The sequence below is a fragment of the Lactuca saligna genome, chromosome 3, assembly GCF_052625555.1.
Source record: "Lactuca saligna cultivar CGN05327 chromosome 3, ASM5262555v1, whole genome shotgun sequence".
Classification (NCBI taxonomy): Eukaryota; Viridiplantae; Streptophyta; class Magnoliopsida; order Asterales; family Asteraceae; genus Lactuca; species Lactuca saligna.
This window is the reverse complement of record NC_136419.1, coordinates 46345887-46367904: the sequence shown is the minus strand read 5'-3', so window position 1 is coordinate 46367904 and position 22018 is coordinate 46345887. Positions and strand designations below refer to the sequence as shown.

The window sequence follows — 22018 nt, the reverse complement described above, 5'->3', positions numbered from 1 at the left end:
TCTGACTGGACCACCGAACTTGGCCTACAGCCTATCTAGATCGCTCTCAGAGCCTTCAACATGACTGGACAGTCGCACCGGGCCTACAGCCTATCTGGACCGCTCTCCGGGCTTTTGGATAGACTAGACTGCCTCCCAGGCCTTCAGTATATCTGGACCACCCTAGGTATCTTGGCCTTCAACACAAATCAGGACTGCCTCAACCTAACCGACAATAACACATCAACCTATATCATAACAACCAATAACCAGAAAATATAGGTAGTCCTATAGATCTACCAGTCTGACACATATCTAGTAATACAGGTAATCATACAATTCTACCAGTCCGAAAGGCATCACCACAAACTCATAGTTCCCATAACGAGTCCCAAAGGCCTTCTTCTGGATATCTTCCCCGCAAACTCCCATCTGATGCTCCCTGCAACTGAACGAATAAATCGTTGATCCTCGGTAGTGGATAACGGTTCTTGACCGTCAGCTTGTTCAACTCCCGGTAATCGATGCGCATCCGGTGTGAACTGATAAAACCCTTCCCCAGCAGCTCCTGGAGCTGTGAGGATAACTCCTGCATCTCAGGTGGTGCAACACGATAAGGTGCCTTGGAAATAGGCACCACACACGAAACCAAATCAATCTGGAACTCCACCTGGCTCTCGGGAGGCACGCCCGACAACTCCTCGGGGAAAACGTTTGGGAACTCGCACACTATCGGAACCTCGGTAATAGAACTCGACCTCTCTTTAGCAACCCGCGTATCCATCACATACGCCAAAAAGCCCATACAACCCTGCTGTAGGCTCTGTCTCGCCCAGGCAGCAGAGCAGAAAGATGATACAGATCTGGTATCCTTGCCATACACCATAAGCACTACCCCCACTAGGGTCTCGTGTGGTCACCATCTGATGTTCACATTCGATTACAGCTCCAAACCGACTCAACCAATACATGCCCAATATGACAAAAACATCACCCATCGCTATCGGTACCAGGTCTATTGGGAACTCAACACCAAAAATCTCCAGTACACATCCTCAGAATACATCAGTGGGAAAAACTGCATGCTCGTTGGCTATAGAAACTCTCAGAGGTCGACTCAACGCCTCACGTCGGATACCAATGTGATGACTAAAAGCTAAAGACACGAAGGATCGACTCGCACCCGAGTCAAATAATACCAAAGTAGGTATAGAACTCACAATAAAAGTACCTATACACAACACAATATAAGTATAAACAAATCTAAAAACAGCATAAAATAAGGAGATACATACCAGCAACAACATCAGGCGTGGCGCGGACCTCCTCCGCTGTCAGCTGAAATGCTCTCCTACGAGCCCTCGGAGGCTCGGCATTCCCCGACTGGCCATCAGTAACACGTAAAGTGGTAGGAGTAGCAGACCGGGCTGATCCCTAAGTGAGATAGGGACACTCGTCCTTCTGATGGCCCATCTGGTTGCAGTGAAAGCAAACAAAAAATCCCTTGGGGCAGTTCCTCGCCATATGCCCCTCCTTGCCACATTTGTAGCAAATCCCTTCTTGGAAAGATATCTCGTGGGTCTTGCCTCACTTCCTACAAGTGCAGCTCTTCTGGCATCCAGCTCTCGAATCAGCGGGCTTAGCCCGCTTAGTCGCTGACTGCGACTGTTTTGGTCTCCAATCTCTTCCTTGCTGTTCTCCCTCTTTCCTAGTCTAAATCTCCAGCTCAATCTCTCTCCTCCTGGTAAACGTCTGCAACTCATCCAATGCCCGATAATATGATTTCTCCACGAACTACCGAATGTCTCTCCTCAAGATACTCAAATACCGAATCACACGTGTCTGCTCAGTGGACACGTGCTTATGGCAGAACAACGCCTTCTAGTGGAACATCCTCGTAATCTCAGTCACTGACTCTGTCTTCTGCTTGAGAGATAGAAACTCATGTGCCAAATGTTCCATCTCCACCTGGGGAGCATACTCATCTCGGAACAACTTGGTGAACCTCTCCCAAGTAACTGCATCATGCTCTGCAGGGGTAAAATCAGTCGTCACAAACTTCCACCAGTCCTTCGCTCCCAAGCGAAGCTGGTTCAGTGCGAACCGGACTCTTAGATGCTCTAGACATGAACACGTATAAAAACACCCCTCAATGTCGAATATCAATCTCATGGAAGCTATCAGATGACATGTCCCATCAAACTCTGGTGGCTTCGTGTTGTTGAATTCACGAAACAACAACGAGTCATCTCCCCGTGGCCTAGTTACAGCTATGGCCACGGTGGCTGCAACAGCAGCAGCAACCTCCATAACAGCAGCGTATCACTCATCGAATGTCTCAATCAACATGGTGTTAATAGACCCAAACATCTCTGGTATGGCCTCTCGGATAGTTGTGGCCACCTCCTCATGAATGATCCTGCAGATCTCCTCGTCACTAGCACCACTGCCCCCAAAGTTGTTTCAGGTACTCACCATAATGTCTCTGAAACACAAACACAAAATCATCAGAGAATAGCACAATACACATACTCACTCGATTACCCACCCGTATATGCTCCTTAGCATCCTAAGATTCTTACAGTACTCTATCCCTCACGGATCTTAGCTACTTTCTCTGTAGATTAGTACGAGCCCAATACTACCTTCCACACCAACCTGTAGTTGTCTCAAGTCCTCCTCTCAGGATCCTAATTCACAGTACTCTATCCCTCACGGATCTTAGCTACTTTCTCTGTAGATTCCTCAATGCACATCTAGGTATCTCTCCAAGATTACTCAAACTCTCTTTAAAGACTACTGTTATGTTTCTCCCTACTCAGTACACATACAGAGAAAATAGTAGATAAAATCAATCAATAGTATACCATAGGCTAAGGCATCATGAATAAGGAAACTCTAGCCCTAATTTCTAAAGTACCTAGCCTATTCTCTAGCATGCAACTCTAATATCTCATAAATATCTCAGAATATATGTCACACCCCCGAACCACACGGCGAAAACGTCTAGGGGCTCGTGTGACTAACAATTGAATTACCATCATAATGAATATACATGAAACATAACACATTCATCACCAACATTACATATACCAACCAACATTGTTCACATTAATTACATTGTTATAAGTTAATTACATAATTTCAATTATTAAAAGTACGATAAGTGATGTTACACAAAATAAACCCATACATTCTTGAAAGTCCTTCCTGCTTAACGATTACCTAAGAATACAAGTTATTTTGAAAACGGTCAACATATATAATGTTGGTGAGTTCATAAGTATGGTTGAATAAAAGTATTTGTACCTTTCGTAAAAACCCATAAAATTCGATATTTTCTGTAAAATGTCTGAAAATGATGTGAAAATCAAGTATAAATGCATGTGTGAATTTCATAGTTGTAACATATATGAGTGTAGTTTAAATTCATTGTATTGTGAATAAGTGATAAATGTATATGACTACTTTCCCCAGAAAATCCGATATTTTTTGTTTTATAACAATGTCAAGGTTCTTGTATCGTAAAATAAGCATTGACACAATCGAAGGGTTAATCTTCGAAATGTTAAATTTGGTATTGAATCCCTATATGAGCCGTTATAACCATGCATGATAATGACTAGGTTGCTCATCTTGGCACTTTTCCAAATGCCAGTATTGCTTAAGATTTTGTCGCCCTAGACTGGCCTAGTCTAGTTATAGCGAACAGCTAAGCCGTGGGGGTCACCCCGTATAGATCTATACACAAACTCCCGCTTTTCCTCCAGGAAACTCTGATTATAACTACAAGCTATGATTGTACACTCAGATGTGCCAACCGACATGTCTCACTAGATTCTCAACCCTTTTGTACTATGTTTAATGTTTACGTATATGTGGTATGCTTTCATATTCGAAAGGTACATAAATAATTATACGAAGTTTAATGATTACACAGAGGTATAGTTACAATCTACTAGCATGTGAATTCCATTCCAAGCCCAATTAGCATGTAAATGGACCACAAAGGCCCAATAACATGTAAGAGGGTAATTTGGTCCCAATAGGCATCACGGAGGCCCACAAACATGTAATACATAACTCAGGCCCAAATTAACATGTAAATGGGTCCCAAGGCCCAATAAACATGTTATGGAAAAGTATTGGGCTCAATATACACATGAATGGGCCCTTAAGGCCCATTGACCATATAATAGGAATATTAGACCCAATAAAATAGTTAACGACGTATCTCATCCATTCATTATTGTTCCGTTGTTTGTTTTAGATCCAGGTTTACCATACTTATGATAAAAAGTCTTCTTTTTGTAAAAATGACATTTTGACCAATAATCCTCAAATTTTCAATTAAGGCCCAAAGCTTTGTAAAAATGACACTTTAGTCCATAATTTATAATAATTTGTAATTTTGTCCCAAATGTTTAGAAATTCACGGATTTAATCCAAAAACTTATATTTTGACATAAAGGGCCCAGTTTTGTAGAAAATTACATTTTCGGCCTCTTGTTTGTAAAAGTTGTCACTTTCAGCCTAATTTTTGATAAAAGTTACACGTTTAGTCCAATTTAGAAATAAATGTTATTTTCACCCCAAACTTTGGTTTATTTACATTTATGATTCAAACTTTGGCCAATTAACATTTTTAATCCCCAAAAACTTCATTTTTCTCAAATTTGGGCCCAAAACCGTGAGGCCCAAATGTTTGGCCCATTAAGCTCAAATTTACATTTTTGGCCCTTTGTAAAGTATGTTTATCATAAAAATCCCTTTTTATACTAGTAGGACCTGTTAGGTCCCTATAAAAAAAACAAATGTCACTTTTTTCCCTTATCTTTTGTTTTCTTGGCAATTTTTGACCCTTAACAAGGTTTTTGTTGTAAACATTTATATCTTAAACATATAATCACTTTTGACTTGTAAATATGATGTATAAAGTATCTTAGTTCATGGATCTTTGCTCAATGTTACTTAGAATATCGAGATTGTTAAGATCTAGCATATTTTCACAAAACAAACTAAGAGATCACACAAGACATGCATATAACACATATATCTACACATTTTACTTGCATTCTCCCCCAAAAATCATATGAAAACCAAAAACAAGGGGGTATGAACTCACCTTTCCTTGATGTTTCGATTTTTGAAGAAGAATTTGTGAGATTTTTGGTCCTAGCAACACCTTGAAGTAGATTTCGAGCTTAAGAAGTTTCTAAGGTGATCATGGAATAAAGCTATGTAAGAAAGAGCTTTCCAAGTTATGATGAAAGAAGATACTTGTTTTTTACAATAACTTACCAAAGATTGGAAAACAGTTGATGAAGATCCTAAGAACTCTAGCAATTTTCGAGATCTTTGAGGAAGGAGAAGATTCTTTAAGAGTGTTTGAAAGAGTGTGTGTGTGTGTGTGTGTTTAGCTCTCGGCTGATATATCAAGAAGAGAGGGGAGAGAGAAGTGAGATGACCTTTCATGGAAATATGAGAGACCAAGACTTGTTACATGGTGAATAATATGGAGGTGGCACCTCCAAAAGTCAACCCCCCCCCCCCATTTCATTTCTTTTTTTTTACACGTTGTTGGATCGAGAATTACATTAAGAAGGAGAAGATGATTCATTTTGGCCCAAATCTTGATCCTTACTCGAAATCATGAGGCCTATAGAGACGTTTTCGGCCCAATGGGCTCATTAGATGGTTCATGGACTAAAATGGCATAAAAGAATAGATTTATGACTTACTATGGTTAATTGGATTAGTTATGACTCAATAAGGCTCATTAGGGTTAGAAGGAATCATTCTAGGCCCAAATGGTCCAAAATGTTATAGGTTTATGGAAGTGGTTCCAATTAGAGCCCATTTAAGGGTCCTAAGCCCAAAATAGTTGAATTGAATACTTATTAGTCCTTTAGGACCAATAAAGAAATCCTAGTCTAATTTGGATTCAAACCTGGATTTCTAGAGCTTTCAGACTCTTTGTTGAACATGAAAGGTGAATTTAAATGAGCACTGAGTGATATTTACTTAGAGTATATGTTTTACAATAGTTGAACGACTACACGGGAATAGAATTTTCTAGCTAAAATGCTAGTTGTGACAATATAAACAAATAATGGTACTTTAGGAAATCACTGTTCGGGCTCTGGCTAATTGTACACACTGATCCATCTCGTTTTCTCTTTGAAACTCTTACTTATTTTAGAAAATCATTTCCTTTTAGAAAAAACTTCTTAAATCCTCAGTTTGAGTCCTAACGTACCCGAGAGTACATCTGAATCCCTTAAACCAAGGCTCTGATACCAACTTGTAACACCGTAAAATTTCAAAAAAAAAATCATTTTCAAAACACGTAAAAACTCATATCATATTTCTCAAAAACCACAATTATCTCAAATTTCAAACACAAATCCACAAAATAAATAATAGTATCCCAGAATCCTTATAACAAAGTCCAAACATATGTGTACAATCAAGCTGGCGCCTTCGCACGATCCTAAGAAGTACCTGAAACACATAACACACAACACGGTAAGCACGAAGCTTAGTGAGTTCCCCAAAATACCATATACACAAATAATAAGCTCTCATGGCTATAGATCAGCATGAACCCTCCGATCATGCATCTTGATGAGGACCCTCCAGTCTCACGGCTCAGTGTGGACCATCCGGTCCTGTGTCTCAGTGAAGACCCTCTGGTCTCATAGCTCGGGTTGGATCCTCCAGTACTGTGTCTCAGTAAGGACCTTCTGGTCCGATCTCAAAATGCACAGAATAATATAACATATATCACAAAGACAAAATGCATAATATCACATAACTCAAATAAGACCCTCCAGTCACTCAGCAGTACCACTCAGGTATGTATAGTGAGAAGACTCACATCGTAAGTAAGCAAGGAAGTCGTGTACCCCTCGAACAGTCTGATCCCTGCCTACATATCATAAATACCTCTAATTAACACTTAATCACAACTCTAAATAAACCAATCTATTTTATCTCTCTCTAACTCTTGGATGGGTAAAAGACCATTTTACCACTCCATAGTCCCCATAATCCCTAACTTGACCAAACCCTAAAGTCAACAGAAGTCAACACTCGAGTCAACAGTCCATGTTGACCCAACTCATCGAGTGCATCAATGTGACTCGCCGAGTCCCCTCGTTCCTTCAGTAATGTCGCGAAAATCCAACTTAACTTGTCGAGTTGTCTCATAAACTCGTCGAGTTACTCATGTCTAGACTCGTCGGGGAAAACCCTAGCCGACTTGGAAAACCTAAGCCGACTCTTCGAGTCGGCTCATCGAGTCCTTTTAGAGTCTTTTCTCATTCAGATGTTTTAAGGCAAATTTACAACCCCAAACTCTAGATCTAGCCACCCAAGGTTGAGATACCACGTAAAGCTACAAACTTTACGTCCATGCATGTCACTTAGGGCTTAAAATGCCAAAACATGTTCCATTTAGGGTCTTAAGCATAAAAGCTCTTCTATAGTTGGGTAAAGTTGGGACCTTTGGACTCTAGGGACCTCATAAGGTCCAGATCTGAAGTCTCAATCTCTTGACAAGCTCAACACACTCAAAATCTCAAGGATGGAAAAAGCCCTAAAAGCTTCCTAGCAACAAGATCTAATCAATATTATGTGAAAGGTGGTGACTTTTACCTTCCAACAGAAACTAAAGGTGGATGAACACTAGATCCAATAGTCCTTCCGCGTTCCTTGCTTGATACTGTTCTCTTCTCTTCCAATAGTTCACAAAAATACCCAAAGATTAACTCTCTTTCTCTCTGAGATCAATATGGACGATTAGGGTTTCACACAGGGGAGTAAGGAGGCTGGTGAGGCGGAAATGAGGGCTTAAGGTCCTTTAAATAGGACACAACCCCGAAGAATTAAGGTTTCCTCTCACAGCGCCAACTCGTCGAGTTGGTCCTCAAACCCACGTAGCCAAATTTGTCTCTACTCAACGAGTTAGGGCATCCAACTCATCGAGTTGCTCAATCAACTCATAAATAAGTATATAAATATTATACCTGGGAGTCGAGATGTTACAAGAATCACCATAAATAAGCTTAAGATCAAATATAGATGCTAGGGTTTCAATGGGGCATGCAAGGAGGTGATGGAGGTTGAGGGTGAGCTAACCTTAGCCCTCGCTTCCTTTAAATACAAAATAAAATCCCCGAAATTAGGGTTTTATCTTAGGTTGATCTTAAGTCGTGAGCCATATGTGCATACGTCGTGATCCTAAAGGTGATGTGCTATTGTACTAATCTCTTCACGATGTGGAATACATACCTCATGTCGTGAGTAGGGTTAAAACCTTTGAATTATTAAACTTGACAATTGCTCACCTGAACTAACGTTACAATGTTCTTCTTCGGTACATCGGAAGTCTTTTACTAACCAGGAGGTCCACTTGAAGGGGGTGGAAGAATTTTCGAAGGAGTAGAAGGAATAGAGGAAAAAGAGAAGGTTGGTTGTGTAGACATGATTTTCGAGGATTATAAACGTCACGGCCCCATGGTGTGCACCAAATTATTTTGGTCAAAAATCGACTAAGTAGATATTAACCAATTTGTATAACAGGCGGTGGTGTTGTTGGTAAAATGATTATCAAAACTAAAACAAGTTTGCACAAGTGGTTTACAAGGAAAGCCCTTCATCCTTACTAGGATCTCCGACATAAAACATTGGGATGTGATAATTATTACCTTCATTGATTAATTGTATTGATTGAATGATTGATTGTAGAAATGAAAGTAAGTAAACAATTACAAGTATTGCAGTGAGTGTAGATGTGTGTATTGTGCGAAATACATATGAATTTATAGTTTAGTCTAAGTAACAATAAGTCTGATATTTCCGGGATCCTTTCAATGGTAGCATGTGTATACCATGAAGGTAACCGATTTTACTATTTTACTTTCTAAAGTTTGTAGATGGTCATAGTCGCTGGTACGGTAATGGGATACAACTAATGTTATATATATATATATATATATATATATATATATATATATATATATATATATATATATATATATATGTGCACAAAAGTACCCACTAATTTTAATATTTATAACCTAACAAACTAAGACTAACTATGCACTTATAGGCAGTGTACCTAGTCAGATTACAATATAGCTTAGGTAAGTCGGGTGTCGATCACAGGGAACGGTGTTACTAATTAACCTAATTACTATTAAATTAACCTAATTTATTAATAAATTTAATAAGAGGGTTTTATCTAATTTTGCAAGATCAGATGAACTTAATCAAATTAATAAAAAAAAACACACTCTTGCTTCGTTGAATCCACTTCTTCCTTATGGCTAGCTAATGATTATGGGTTATTAAGTTGGGTTTTAGTTATATTAGTAATTTAGTTCTATCTTACCAATAAGTAACTAATTCATGTTAAACCATGTATGTTCACACATAATTAAACACAAAACTAATTATGAATGTAGATATGCTATGTAAGATTTGTTGTATAAACGCAATTATGGTCACAATTCACGTTCTCTAGCACAGCTAAGATTTATTTAGCCTAATTACTAACTAAGATTGGTCAATCCTAGCTCTAACAATTTAATGTTCACTAAATTATTAGGTAAAGAAGTTCATGTAGTTTCATGGTCACTAAGCTACACAGAACAGGCAATCTAGCAATTAGATAAGCAAATAATAACATGCTAGGTTATACAAATCAAACACAAGCAACTCTTACCAACTCAAATTAATCTATAAACATATAACTATTCATAAGTTCAAAGCTTCATCTAGCTAAGCAAAAGTAGCTAGATTTAGCTGCTCATCATAGTAATTAAACTAACACAGCTAAAACTAATGAAAAACATGTTTATAATCAACTAAATATAAAACTTTACTTCTTTTGGTGTTGAAATCCCTCTTCCAAGACCTTTCTTCTCTTCTGAAACATCTCCTGGAACTCCTTTTCTTCTGCCAAAAGTCTCTTTATTCGTAATAATAGGAGAACTTATATAATCCTCAAAAACCTGTGCCACGTCGTGGCCATATGCGTCACGTCGTGGGCTTCAAGTAAAACGTATCCTTCAAGGAAATCCTCCGCGTCGTGATGTTTATCTTCTGGAACACCCGTGCCACGTCGTGGGCTTCACCGCCACATCGTGAATTAAGCTCTTATTATGAAATTATTATTTTCTTGTCTTCCAAGCCTCCCATGTTCCCCATTTTGTCACCTCTGGTCCCTCTCTTCGAAAATCCTTTGTATTGACTGAAAATAACAATTTAAACTCATAAATATCACTATTCTGCGCATATTATCAATTTATTAATAAAAATGTACTTAAATACTGCCTAAAAATAAGTATAAATATGGCAATATCAAAATACCCCACACTTAGGCTTTGCTTGCCCTCAAGCAAATTTACACTTAATTCTTAATTACTAACACTACACAGAACAATCCGACTCTAGTTCAGCCATTATGCCAAGACCTCAACGCATGCATTTGTGTCTAAAATTTTCCTACGTACCCCCCCATACTTCAAATACTCACAATCTTCATAAACACTTGCCCACTTTTTCCGAACAATGCTCATTTTATGCAACCCTCCGAATCCATCCTCAGAAAACCTCCTAACCTCAAGGTATTTTTAGTTGAGCAACCTAAGCATACATAATCTAGAATTACAATTTATGATACCACTATGGAGCTTTTTAGGAATTCTTCACTTTCTTAACAATTTGATCTTTGATTTCTTTGAATTCACCACCTTATTTGAATTGATTTCTGGTATCTTCAACTTTTTGGATTTCTTCAGAATTTTGATCTTTTGATCTTCACTTTATTTGATCCAAAATTCTTCAAACTTTTTCGTAATTCTCTCTTTTTTTTTCTTTTTTTTTTTACATGTACCTCTCTTTTTCACTCAAAACCTACATGCTTAAGCAGAGGTGCTCAACCTCAACCTTTATTGGTTAATGATAATAATTTTCCTGGATACATTTCAGGTTTAGGCTGCTAAACATATTGCATCCTTCAAACCGAGCGGGGTTATGTTTTTGTTCCATGATTTCACTAAAATAAGGGAAGCCACAAATGCACTATAACGTATATTGGCTTAACTAAACATTTGAACTTTCACCGGATCATCCCACATAATACTAGCAATTATAGCTCAAATTATTATTACTAGATTCAATTAATAAAAATTTGAATTTTCAAAATTTCCTAGCAATTTACTTTTTCTACCCCTACCCCACACTTATTTCATACAATGCCCTCATTGTATGTATAAAAACAAATCAAAATTAAAGAAAAGGGAGAAAAAGGAACAGACTCCCCTGGAATAGCGGCATGAGCATCTCGAAAAGTGTGGAAAATGCGGAATTGGACTTCCAAAAATAGAAACTCGGTGTAGAACTGGTTGAATATGTAAATAAACCACGAACAGGACTCGAACTTCAATTCGTCAAAGTGGGTATTGGTAATGAAAAATATGGCAATGATAAACTGGATCACGTCGTGGCATATATCTAGACACGTCGTGATTCGGGTGTAAACTACGAACACCAAAATGCTGAACTACTACAAACTGCAAGCGTGCCACGACATGGCATAAGGAATTCACATCGTGGAACTAAGCATCAGTAGAAAATGACTTATTGGCGTTATTTACTCTAGCAGCATTGACCAATGGCTAACTGGTGTCCGACACTTCTATGCAAATATATGTCCCAACTAGAACCTCTCTCCTAATATACCCCATACTTATCTTGAATTGTGGGCTCGGACTCACAACTCTAAGCTTCCTTGACTAGACAAACACGACTCGAAAGATAACCGGCTATGCTCCTTAGAATTCCAACGCTAATCTGAAAAGGTAGAACAACAAAAAGTAACATCATAGTTTTAATAAGGTTTTACATCACACACCAAAGTCAAACAAAAAAAAAACTACTAAATAAAATAAAATCAATCATCATCTTGATCTTGTGCTCCACTTGGCCCTGCCTCATCATTTTGCGGACGCCATAACTCCTCCCATGTCGGAAAATAGGGATACTGCGGTGGCATAGCAGGTGGTCGGGTCACACCCAAATGTGAATAAATACCCTCGGTAAGCTGGGTATGGTAAATGGCATGACCCCGTAGATTATCCAAATATGTTCCAACCCGACTCTGAAAAGGGTCGGTGGGCACTCCCTGCATATACTGCGAAGCAGCACGCTCTCGCTCGACCTCGCCTCTAGCCCGCACATTTCGACGCCTCGGCCTAACGGGTGGTTGCTGTCTCGGCTGCCCCTCCTCTTCCTCGTCATCTATTGGTGGTATCATAAAACGACCCCCGATATTCACCACTGCTCGCATCACACCCAAGACTTGAATGGTCAAGTCGGTATCCGGGAATCGAGTAAGATTCCTCACAAAGTCATGGGTCAAAATATGATATGACCTAGCCAGGCGAGTAACCAAATGCCCCCCAGTAATCGGGCTCCCAGGCCTAGAATTGGCCGCTTTCTTCCCCATAAACCTTGCCAACATATAAGGCAAATCACAGCAAACCCCCGGGGTAATGAGAGTCCATAAATAAAATAGATTCTGGATGGGGACCTTGTCACCATGATGCTTGTGATTGATTGAAAACGTGATGAGGCGGTGCAAAAATCGGAAAACAGGATTCTGAATTTGTGACTCACTCGAGTCACGAGTGTGGTATTCATGGTTAGAAATTCCCCGCCAAAACTGCACATCCAAGGTACCCGGAGTAAAATTTCCGCACACATCCAAGCAAGAAAGGGATAAAAAACGGAGATTGCGTCTCCACTTCCGTATAGAGCCCCATACGCCAAGCAAATTCCCGAAGGCTACACTCACGATATACACCACCCAAACGAAAAACAAGTGCTCTATTGTAGGTGGCATCAAGGGTGCGTTCTTCGAAACATACGGTAGAGAAAAATTCTACCGATAATTCCCGGTACACGGGTTCTTGAATGGTGAATAAATTCCTCCACCCGTGACAAGTAAACGAAAATTGATCTCCAACATAAGTCTTTGACCAATAACGTCCCAGCTCCGCTACCATGCCCACTCCACCTAGCCATCCCCAATCAATAATCGGGGCTATTGCAAACTCCCTATTATATAACCATCCAAGCCGATTCTCGTAGGTTGTTAGCAACGGTCGGGGAATGTTTTGAGGAAACTGGTATAAAGGATGTATGCTTGCGATATCTATCGGGTCTTCTTCCTGCGGAACAGCTCGTCGTGATCCCATTTATGCAATCAGAACAAACCAAAACAGCAAACAACCAACACATTAAACAGTTTAAATAATTTGACAAAAATCACGACGTGGCCAGGCTGCGCCACATCGTGGGTCGCGTCGTTCACAGCGTGTGGCTCGATCTAATTGCATGCGATTTCTACTAAAATCAATGGTTGGGGTTTGTTCCTATGACCATTAAAGGTATACTTAATCTAAAATCAACCATTAGATTCAACCAATTTCGTGAATCATACAAACCCTAACCATGAAAACTTGAAATTAGAAGAATTACTACAAAATAATAAAGAAAACACGTACCAAATAGATTAATTGGCAAGATCTTGCAAGGAAATTAGAAGTAGAATACGAAATTAGCTGTGGGGTTACAATGTTTACGTTCGTGCGGCAGCCTCACAAGTGGGAATGAGAATTATCAGTCAAAGGGTTTTAAACAACTGGTCCCCCCTGATTTTTAAAGGCCATGACGTGGCGGGTGATGCCCACGTCGTGGACCTTAAATTGTTTTTTCTCAGTCGCGCATTCCCTTTTTACCACGATGTGGCTGGACTATGCCCACGTCGTGGAGACTGCCAGATGCAAAAGTCTCAATAATGTTTATCATATTAATTAATTATTTTGCATATCAATCATTATTTAAAGTTCCCTACAGCTAATTTTCTACTAGTTACCGGTTTTTTTAGATGATGAATCGATGTCTTTCCTACTTAAAAAGAAAAGAAAGAAAATTTTAAAAAGAAAATGCAAACCAAACTCGGGTTGCCTCCCGAGAAGCGCTTCTTTTTCTTGGAGTCTTGAGCTGGACTCCGTGCCTTCTACGTTGAATCTTCGGAAGAGTCCTCCACCAAGATCTTTTGTTCCTTGAACCGCCGTTTGTAAGCTTGAACTCTCCTTTTATACGCCTTCTTTGAATTCTCCTTTTTAGCTTTTCCCTTTTCTTCAAGCTTGCGTTTTGTGCCCGTGGTTTCCTCCTTGTACGTTATGTCATTCTCTTCTGCTTTCACCACCGGCTTTGTTACTCTTGAAGTGACCTCCTCTTCATCACTTGTTATTTCCTCATCCTCTTTGCTTACCCAAGAAGGCGGGCTCTTGTAGGCTATGACTTCAATCCAATATGGAACAAATGCCTTTGGTTTTGTCATTTTGACTTGATGAACTACTTTTATCTCTTCTTCCATAAGCTTTTCCAGTTCTTCTAGTTCATTCTCTTCATTAATTGTGAACACCTCTTCTTTATTTTCTTGAAAGTCATCCTTTATCCCAAAGACTTCTTGTTCATCTCCAACCCTCAAAGTTAGCTTCGACTCGCGGATATCAACAAGGGCACCAGCAGTGTTGAGCAATGGCCGTCCTAGGATTATCGGAACATCTGGATCTTCTTTCATGTCCATGACTACAAAGTCTATTGGAAAAATAAATTTTCCAATTCTCACCAAAATATCCTCCACTATGCCTCGGGGTTGTGTCACCGAAGGGTTCGCCATGTGAATCTTCATTTTTGTAGCCTTCATCTTCTGAATCTCCAATTTTTGATAAAATGAAAAAGGCATTAGATTAATGCTAGCCCCAGAATCGGCTAAAGTATTAACCTTCATTTTATTCCCAAACTCGCATGGAAGAGTGAGGCGTCCAGGATCCCCCATCTTTTCTGGTGTTTCTCCCAAAACAACTTTTGAAGTTTGTTCACTCAGAATCATTGTAGACTGCTTCTTTAATTGCCTTCGCGTATCTATCAAGTCTTGCAGTAATTTCTGGTTTTCGGAAGCTTTGGATAAGGATTCAACAAAGGGAGTATTAATTGGGATCCCTTTCACATGCTTCACAAACTCTAAATGTTCCTTCTCCAGTTGACTAAGTGCTGCGCGGGTGGGAAATGGCATAGGTGGATGATAAGCTGGAATAGGTGCAAAGGGTTTTTGCTCTGACTTGCACCACGTCGTGGCGAGAGGAGTGTCACGTCGTGGGTCGCCTGGTTCAGCACTTTCTCCATTGTCGATCCTTAATTTCTTGGGCTGTTGCGGTTCTTCTTCCAACGCCTCCAGGAACTCAGATATTGTATCTTCTTCAGTATTGATGGCCATTACGTGAGATTGGGCTTGTACTTCGGGACTCTTCGGGGAAAAATTTTCATGAACTAAAGTTGCTAGTTGACCAAATTGTACTTCAAGGTTATGGATGGAGGCTTGTTGGTTCTTGATCAATGTTTGTTGTTCCATGATAGCGGAATCCGTGGCCTCGTGTAGCTTTTCTGATGCTTCCATAAATTTCATTAAAATGGTCTCTAGGTCGGGTTTCTTCTCGGCTGGTGGCTGCTCCTTTTGATAGAGGCCTCGACGTGTCTGCCTATACTTCTCTTCTTTTTGCTTCCTATATTCTTCATATGGCAGCCACTCCTTCTTCGGTTTCCTCCAGTCCTCTTCAAACTTATCCCCATTAGAGTAGCACACTTGAGCTTTTCTGTTCCCAAATTCATCCACGTTGCAGTCCTTGGTTAAGTGTGGACCATTGCATCGCTCGCACCCCACTCTTATAGCGTGTATCGACTGGTCCATTTGTGTTATCCTGCGATCCATGTTATTCAACATGGCCATGACAGCTGCAATTTCTTCAGTTTGGGCTCCTCCACCACCTTTGCTTCCATCCTGCCTCGGGTTATGGTATTCGCGGGAGTGTTTCGCGAATTCTTCAATTAGCTCCTTGACCTCCCTTGGATTTTTCCTTGTCAACGGTCCTTGAGAATCAAGGAGTTGTCTTGTCATCACATTGACCCCATCATAAAAGATTGACATCACTTGCTGCACATTTAGGTCATGTTGCGGGCAGTTTCTGAGTAAGCCCTTGTACCGCTCCCATGCTTCATACAGTGATTCCCCCGGCTATTGCTCAAAGTTGGCTATTGCCTTCTTGAGTTTGGCTATCTTGGATAGCGGGCAAAACTGGTCTAGGAATTGCTCACGCATTTGAGCCCAAGTGGTGATTGTACCCGGTGGGAGTGCTTTTAACCATTCCTTAGCAGTTCCTTTGAAAGTAACGGGCAGCATCCTAAGCAGGACGGTGTTCCTGTTGACATTTGGTACATTGAAGTAATCTGCAATGTCATTGACTTCATCTAGATGCTTAAAGGCATCCTCATGGTCTTTCCCGAAAAATGGGATGTCCTTCAGCGCAGTCAATATGTGTCCCTTCAGCTCGAATGTGGCATTGGCAGGTATTGTGGGTTGGACTAATCCGGGACCCACATCTTCTCGGATCCGCTTCTTATAAGCTCCCATGGACATTTCTTCAATATCTGCCATCTCGTTCCTTGGCTCGTTCTCGGGTTTACTCGTGTGTTCTTCAAATTCTGGCTTGGTGTCGCTTTCGTACTCGGTTTGCATGGGTGAATGATCCAAATGCTCAAGATTGCTCTCGTGCTTCGTTGAGGAACTTGACTCTCCTGTCTTCTTTCCTGATTTCCTAGAGAAGGCTGGCTTCAATTCTTGCAAGGGCGTCTTTTTCTTGTGAATTGCAAACTCGGGATCTTCTAGTGGTGGCACCAATGGTGTGTTTGAGCCTCTGGTCATTAACTCCTGCAACTTGCTAAACTAAAACGTAAAACTGGACTAAAATAAGAAAAACTAAAAATGAACTCTCAGATTTCACGTCGTGAGTATACTAAATCTCACGTCGTGAACTCTGTGACAAACAAAACAATAATTAAACTAAGATAAACTAGCAAAATAAATAACCAATTAAGCTTTCTGCAGATTTTATTCCTAAAAAAAAAACGATTAATCTAATGCAACTAAATAAACTAATAATCTACACTGTTCCCCGGCAACGGCGCCAAAAACTTGATGTGCACAAAAGTACCCACTAATTTTAATATTTATAACCTAACAAACTAAGACTAACTATGCACTTATAGGCAGTGTACCTAGTCAGATTACAATATAGCTTAGGTAAGTCGGGTGTCGATCACAGGGAACGGTGTTACTAATTAACCTAATTACTATTAAATTAACCTAATTTATTAATAAATTTAATAAGGGGGTTTTATCTGATTTTGCAAGATCAGATGAACTTAATCAAATTAATAAAAAAAAACACACTCTTGCTTTGTTGAATCCACTTCTTCCTTATGGCTAGCTAATGATTATGGGTTATTAAGTTGGGTTTTAGTTATATTAGTAATTTAGTTCTATCTTACCAATAAGTAACTAATTCATGTTAAACCATGTATGTTCACACATAATTAAACACAAAACTAATTATGAATGTAGATATGCTATGTAAGATTTGTTGTATAAACGCAATTATGGTCACAATTCACGTTCTCTAGCACAGCTAAGATTTATTTAGCCTAATTACTAACTAAGATTGGTCAATCCTAGCTCTAACAATTTAATGTTCACTAAATTATTAGGTAAACAAGTTCATGTAGTTTCATGGTCACTAAGCTACACAGAACAGGCAATCTAGCAATTAGATAAGCAAATAATAACATGCTAGGTTATACAAATCAAACACAAGCAACTCTTACCAACTCAAATTAATCCATAAACATATAACTATTCATAAGTTCAAAGCTTCATCTAGCTAAGCAAAAGTAGCTAGATTTAGCTGCTCATCATAGTAATTAAACTAACACAGCTAAAACTAATGAAAAACATGTTTATAATCAACTAAATATAAAATTTTACTTCTTTTGGTGTTGAAATCCCTCTTCCAGGACCTTTCTTCTCTTCTGAAACGTCTCCTGGAACTCCTTTTCTTCTGCCAAAAGTCTCTTTATTCGTAATAATAGGAGAACTTATATAATCCTCAAAAACCTGCGCCACGTCGTGGGTTTCAAGTAAACGTATCCTTCAAGGAAATCCTCCGCGTCGTGATGTTTATCTTTTGGAACACCCGTGCCACGTCGTGGGCTTCACCGCCACGTCGTGAATTAAGCTCTTATTATGAAATTATTATTTTCTTGTCTTCCAAGCCTCCCATGTTCCCCATTTTGTCACCTCTGGTCCCTCTCTTCGAAAATCCTTTGTATTGACTGAAAATAATAATTTAAACTCATAAATATCACTATTCTGCACATATTATCAATTTATTAATAAAAATGTACTTAAATACTGCCTAAAAATAAGTATAAATATGACAATATCAATATATATATATATATATATATATATATATATATATATATATATATATATATATATATATATATATATATATATATTGTGAGAGAATATTGTATAGATGATTATGAGGATTTATGTCCTTTGGAGTGAAAAAAAAAAGATATTAGGATGTGGTTAGTGTTGCATTTTTTGGATTATTTGGAGGTTCTCGAACGAAATGTTTTTTGTTTAGACTACAATGAGTAAGAATGTTATGTTCCATACTATTTTATTGGTATTCGTTTTCTTCCGCTTCCAGCAAACCCATTTTTGATTAAGAACTGATGTATTATTTTGGACTAGTTTATAATTAGTCTCTTTTCTAATAAAACATTTTAACGTCGTTAAAAAAATGTTTATTTTAATAGTTTCCGTACTCTGAAAAAAAAATATATACAAAAGACGTCGAATATATCAATACGGCAAAACTCATGCCGGTTCAAAGAATTTATTTCGGAATTTATTATTCTTACGTATTTCTTTTATATATCTACTTCTTTTGTAAGGTAAATCCATAAACTCTAATAATTTATGAGAACTCTATATCTTATTAACTAATTTTAATCATTATTTAATAACGTGACATATTGATAGGGACATAGCGATTTTTTATAACACCATGCTATAAAGTCGTAACGGTTGACTAACGACAAGGTCCGTGGTGGGTACATGTACGGCTAACACAACAAATTTATATATATTTTCATTGGAATATTTATGGATTATTTAAGAAAGAAGGTAACTATCTACCATTCAATTATTAAAATAGGATTAAGACTAATACCTATCCAATTCCAACAACAAGGCATGATTCTACGGCTATTGGTATATACAACTATGATGCCTATTTTTTTATAAGAACGTAAAGAATGTATAGATTAACAAACTGATTGAATGAATGATTGAATGGGATGGGTTGTTTAATTGACGTTTGAATATATTAAAATATTTTTATTTAGAATGATTAACAAATAAATAATTTTATAAGATAAATATATGTTTTATTAAACTTTAATAGATTAAAGGAAAAAATTATAAAGTTGTATGAAAATGGAATCATGATGTCTTGGCATACTAATTGTTAGGTTTTTGATCGGTCTTGACAATGGATTGACCACATGACCATATACGAACAATATAGGATAATGATATGTGCTAAGATGTATGGATTTTACATAACAGTTTTGTGTTAATTGTGTGAGTTATCTTGATTTTAGGTCCGATTAAGCACTAATTTGGTTTATTTTTCTGTTTTTAGACGTTATGGATGACTATCAAAATAAAACAAAATAGAAATGTATAAGTCAAAAAGGAAACCGATCATATTTTAATGGGGATTTACATCACAAAACGAGCAAATGATAGCGATAGCGGATAGCCTACTTTGAATCAATTTGGTAGCCCATTTTATCAAGCCTAGGCCCTAATGGCAGTTCTTTTAGTAGCCCAACAGCTTGTCAACTCTTAAAGCAGGTCATGAAGACCAATAGCGCTGACCAAATTTAGCTTAAAAAATTAGACAAAAAAAGCTGCCCGGAAAATCAGCAATATTAGCCTATTAAGGGTGAAATTGGTATAGGACCGAGTTTTTTTTTTTCTCCAAACCGTGTGCCGTACCAACTATAGTTGGTATAAGATTTTAGCTACAAGTACCGTACCAAGTATACTTGATACCAATTAATTTGGCTACCAACAAATTTGGTTGGTACATATTGGTATTTGGTATATACCAAAATTTTTAACTAATATGTACTATACATGAATATAAGTTGAATTTGTGGACATTTGACCGTTGCTTCACTCGCTTCTGGTAGTATTTTATTTCGAAACCACTAAAAGGATTAAAAGATGTTCATCCTTGACAAGTTGCTAAAGGAAACCAATGGAAACAGCAGAATGAATGAGAAGTTAGTATTCATTTTTAACTTTTAGTCTATGTATCACAAATCTCGTGCACATCAAAAAATAAGTATCAAGAAATTTGTTGGTCAGTGTGTTAGTTTAGTAATTCTAAGACTTGTTAGTTCTTATTCTAATTAAAACATTAAGATATGAGAACTCCTATTTTTTTGTATTTATGAAATTATATATATATATATATATATATATATATATATATATATATATATATATATATATATATATATATATATATATTGGTTGGTACGGTACAACCGTGGTATTCAAAATTTCATACCGTTACCGTACCAAGACTACTTAATTGGCATGGTATTACCAGCCAAACATATTGGGTACCAAGCAACTTGGCAACCGATATAATTGGTTCGGTTGGTAACATGTTAGTAGGTTCTCTATGGTACATATTTGTCCGCCCTAAGCAATATTACCCTAAACTCCGCGTCTTGTTGAATGTTGGCAGCTTTTTGTGATAATATACGCAACAAAAATAGTAAAATATATCCCCTATCCTAATAAATAAGTAGAATTTTGCCACGTGTCAATCTTCAAGACCCCAATATTGAGTTTTCCCGCTTATTTTATTCATCTCTATTTACGTAAATGTCATTCACTCCAAATGAAATCAAACAGATGCAATAAATCCGTAAAAACCCGGATACACCTGCATTTAAAATATGCAACCAATAAATTTAAATGTATAAAAGCTATCGAAAGAATTTGAAAAAATATGTTATTCAAATTTCAGATTCAAAATTCCCGATTTAATTTGGAAGTTTGTTAATTTTGATTGCAAAATAAATAATTTGCAGTAATTAAATCCCAAAAAATTTGTAGTAATTTATCAAATACCGAAATATATACAATACAATCCAATACAGTTATACCACCTATACGGTTCTTTTGTGTTGACCATTGTAAAATCCATAAATTAACAAAAAACATGAGGCTAACTGTTGGAATGGATCAATCTGATATACGAAAAATAATAGATTTTGCAAATTGGCTATTGGATATAGGAGACGGCAAACTTGGTGACCTGAATGATGGTGAAACGATTATCGATATTCCTAATGATATTCTCATTAATAATTCACATGATTCTATAGGTTCCTTAATTGACTTTGTATATCCATCAATTTTAGAGAACTTCAATAACACAATTATTTCCAAGAAAGAGCGATACTTTCTCCAAAAAATTAAGTTGTTCAGGAAATCAACGACCGTTTGCTTAACAAGTTTCCAGGAGATGAAGTTGAATATTTAAGTTCAGACAGCATATGCAAATATGAATTTGTCCATGATCAGTTTGATTCAGATTTATACTCTCCTGATGTATTAAATGGTCTCAAAGTATCCGGTTTACCAAATCATAAGTTAGTTTTAAAAATTGGTGTTCCAGTAATGTTACTGAGAAATATTGATCAGAAAAACGGCTTATGTAATGGCACAAGACTATAGGTGTTATCATTGGGAAAACGTGTTATTGAGGCACGTTGTAACGACCCGTTCCCGGTATGTTGATTTATTGGTAATTATAGTGAGTTTTTCAAGAGGGACTCGGCGAGTTCTAGCCTGACTCGCCGAGTAGGGTCGCGCCTGAGGGCACGCGTGAGCCGGGGACTCGACGAGTCCATATCTCTGACTCGGCGAGTCCATCTGTCTGGGTGAAACCCTAAATTCCCC

At 38.0% G+C, this 22018-nt stretch overlaps 1 protein-coding gene and 1 non-coding gene across 2 annotated transcripts; both read left to right on the top strand.

Moving 5' to 3' along the window:
* The first annotated feature begins 16061 nt into the window (after nucleotides 1–16061).
* Nucleotides 16062–16168, top strand: LOC145038110 (small nucleolar RNA R71). The gene has a single exon (XR_013679177.1). It is a non-coding gene; the product is annotated as a small nucleolar RNA R71 (small nucleolar RNA).
* Nucleotides 16169–21275: 5107 nt separating this feature from the next.
* On the top strand, nucleotides 21276–21793 carry LOC145035450 (uncharacterized). Its single transcript, XM_078983994.1, has 2 exons — nucleotides 21276–21458; nucleotides 21545–21793. The coding sequence occupies exons 1-2, from the start codon at nucleotides 21276–21278 to the stop codon at nucleotides 21791–21793; spliced, it is 432 nt and encodes a 143-aa protein (XP_078840120.1).
* The last annotated feature ends 225 nt before the right edge of the window (nucleotides 21794–22018 follow it).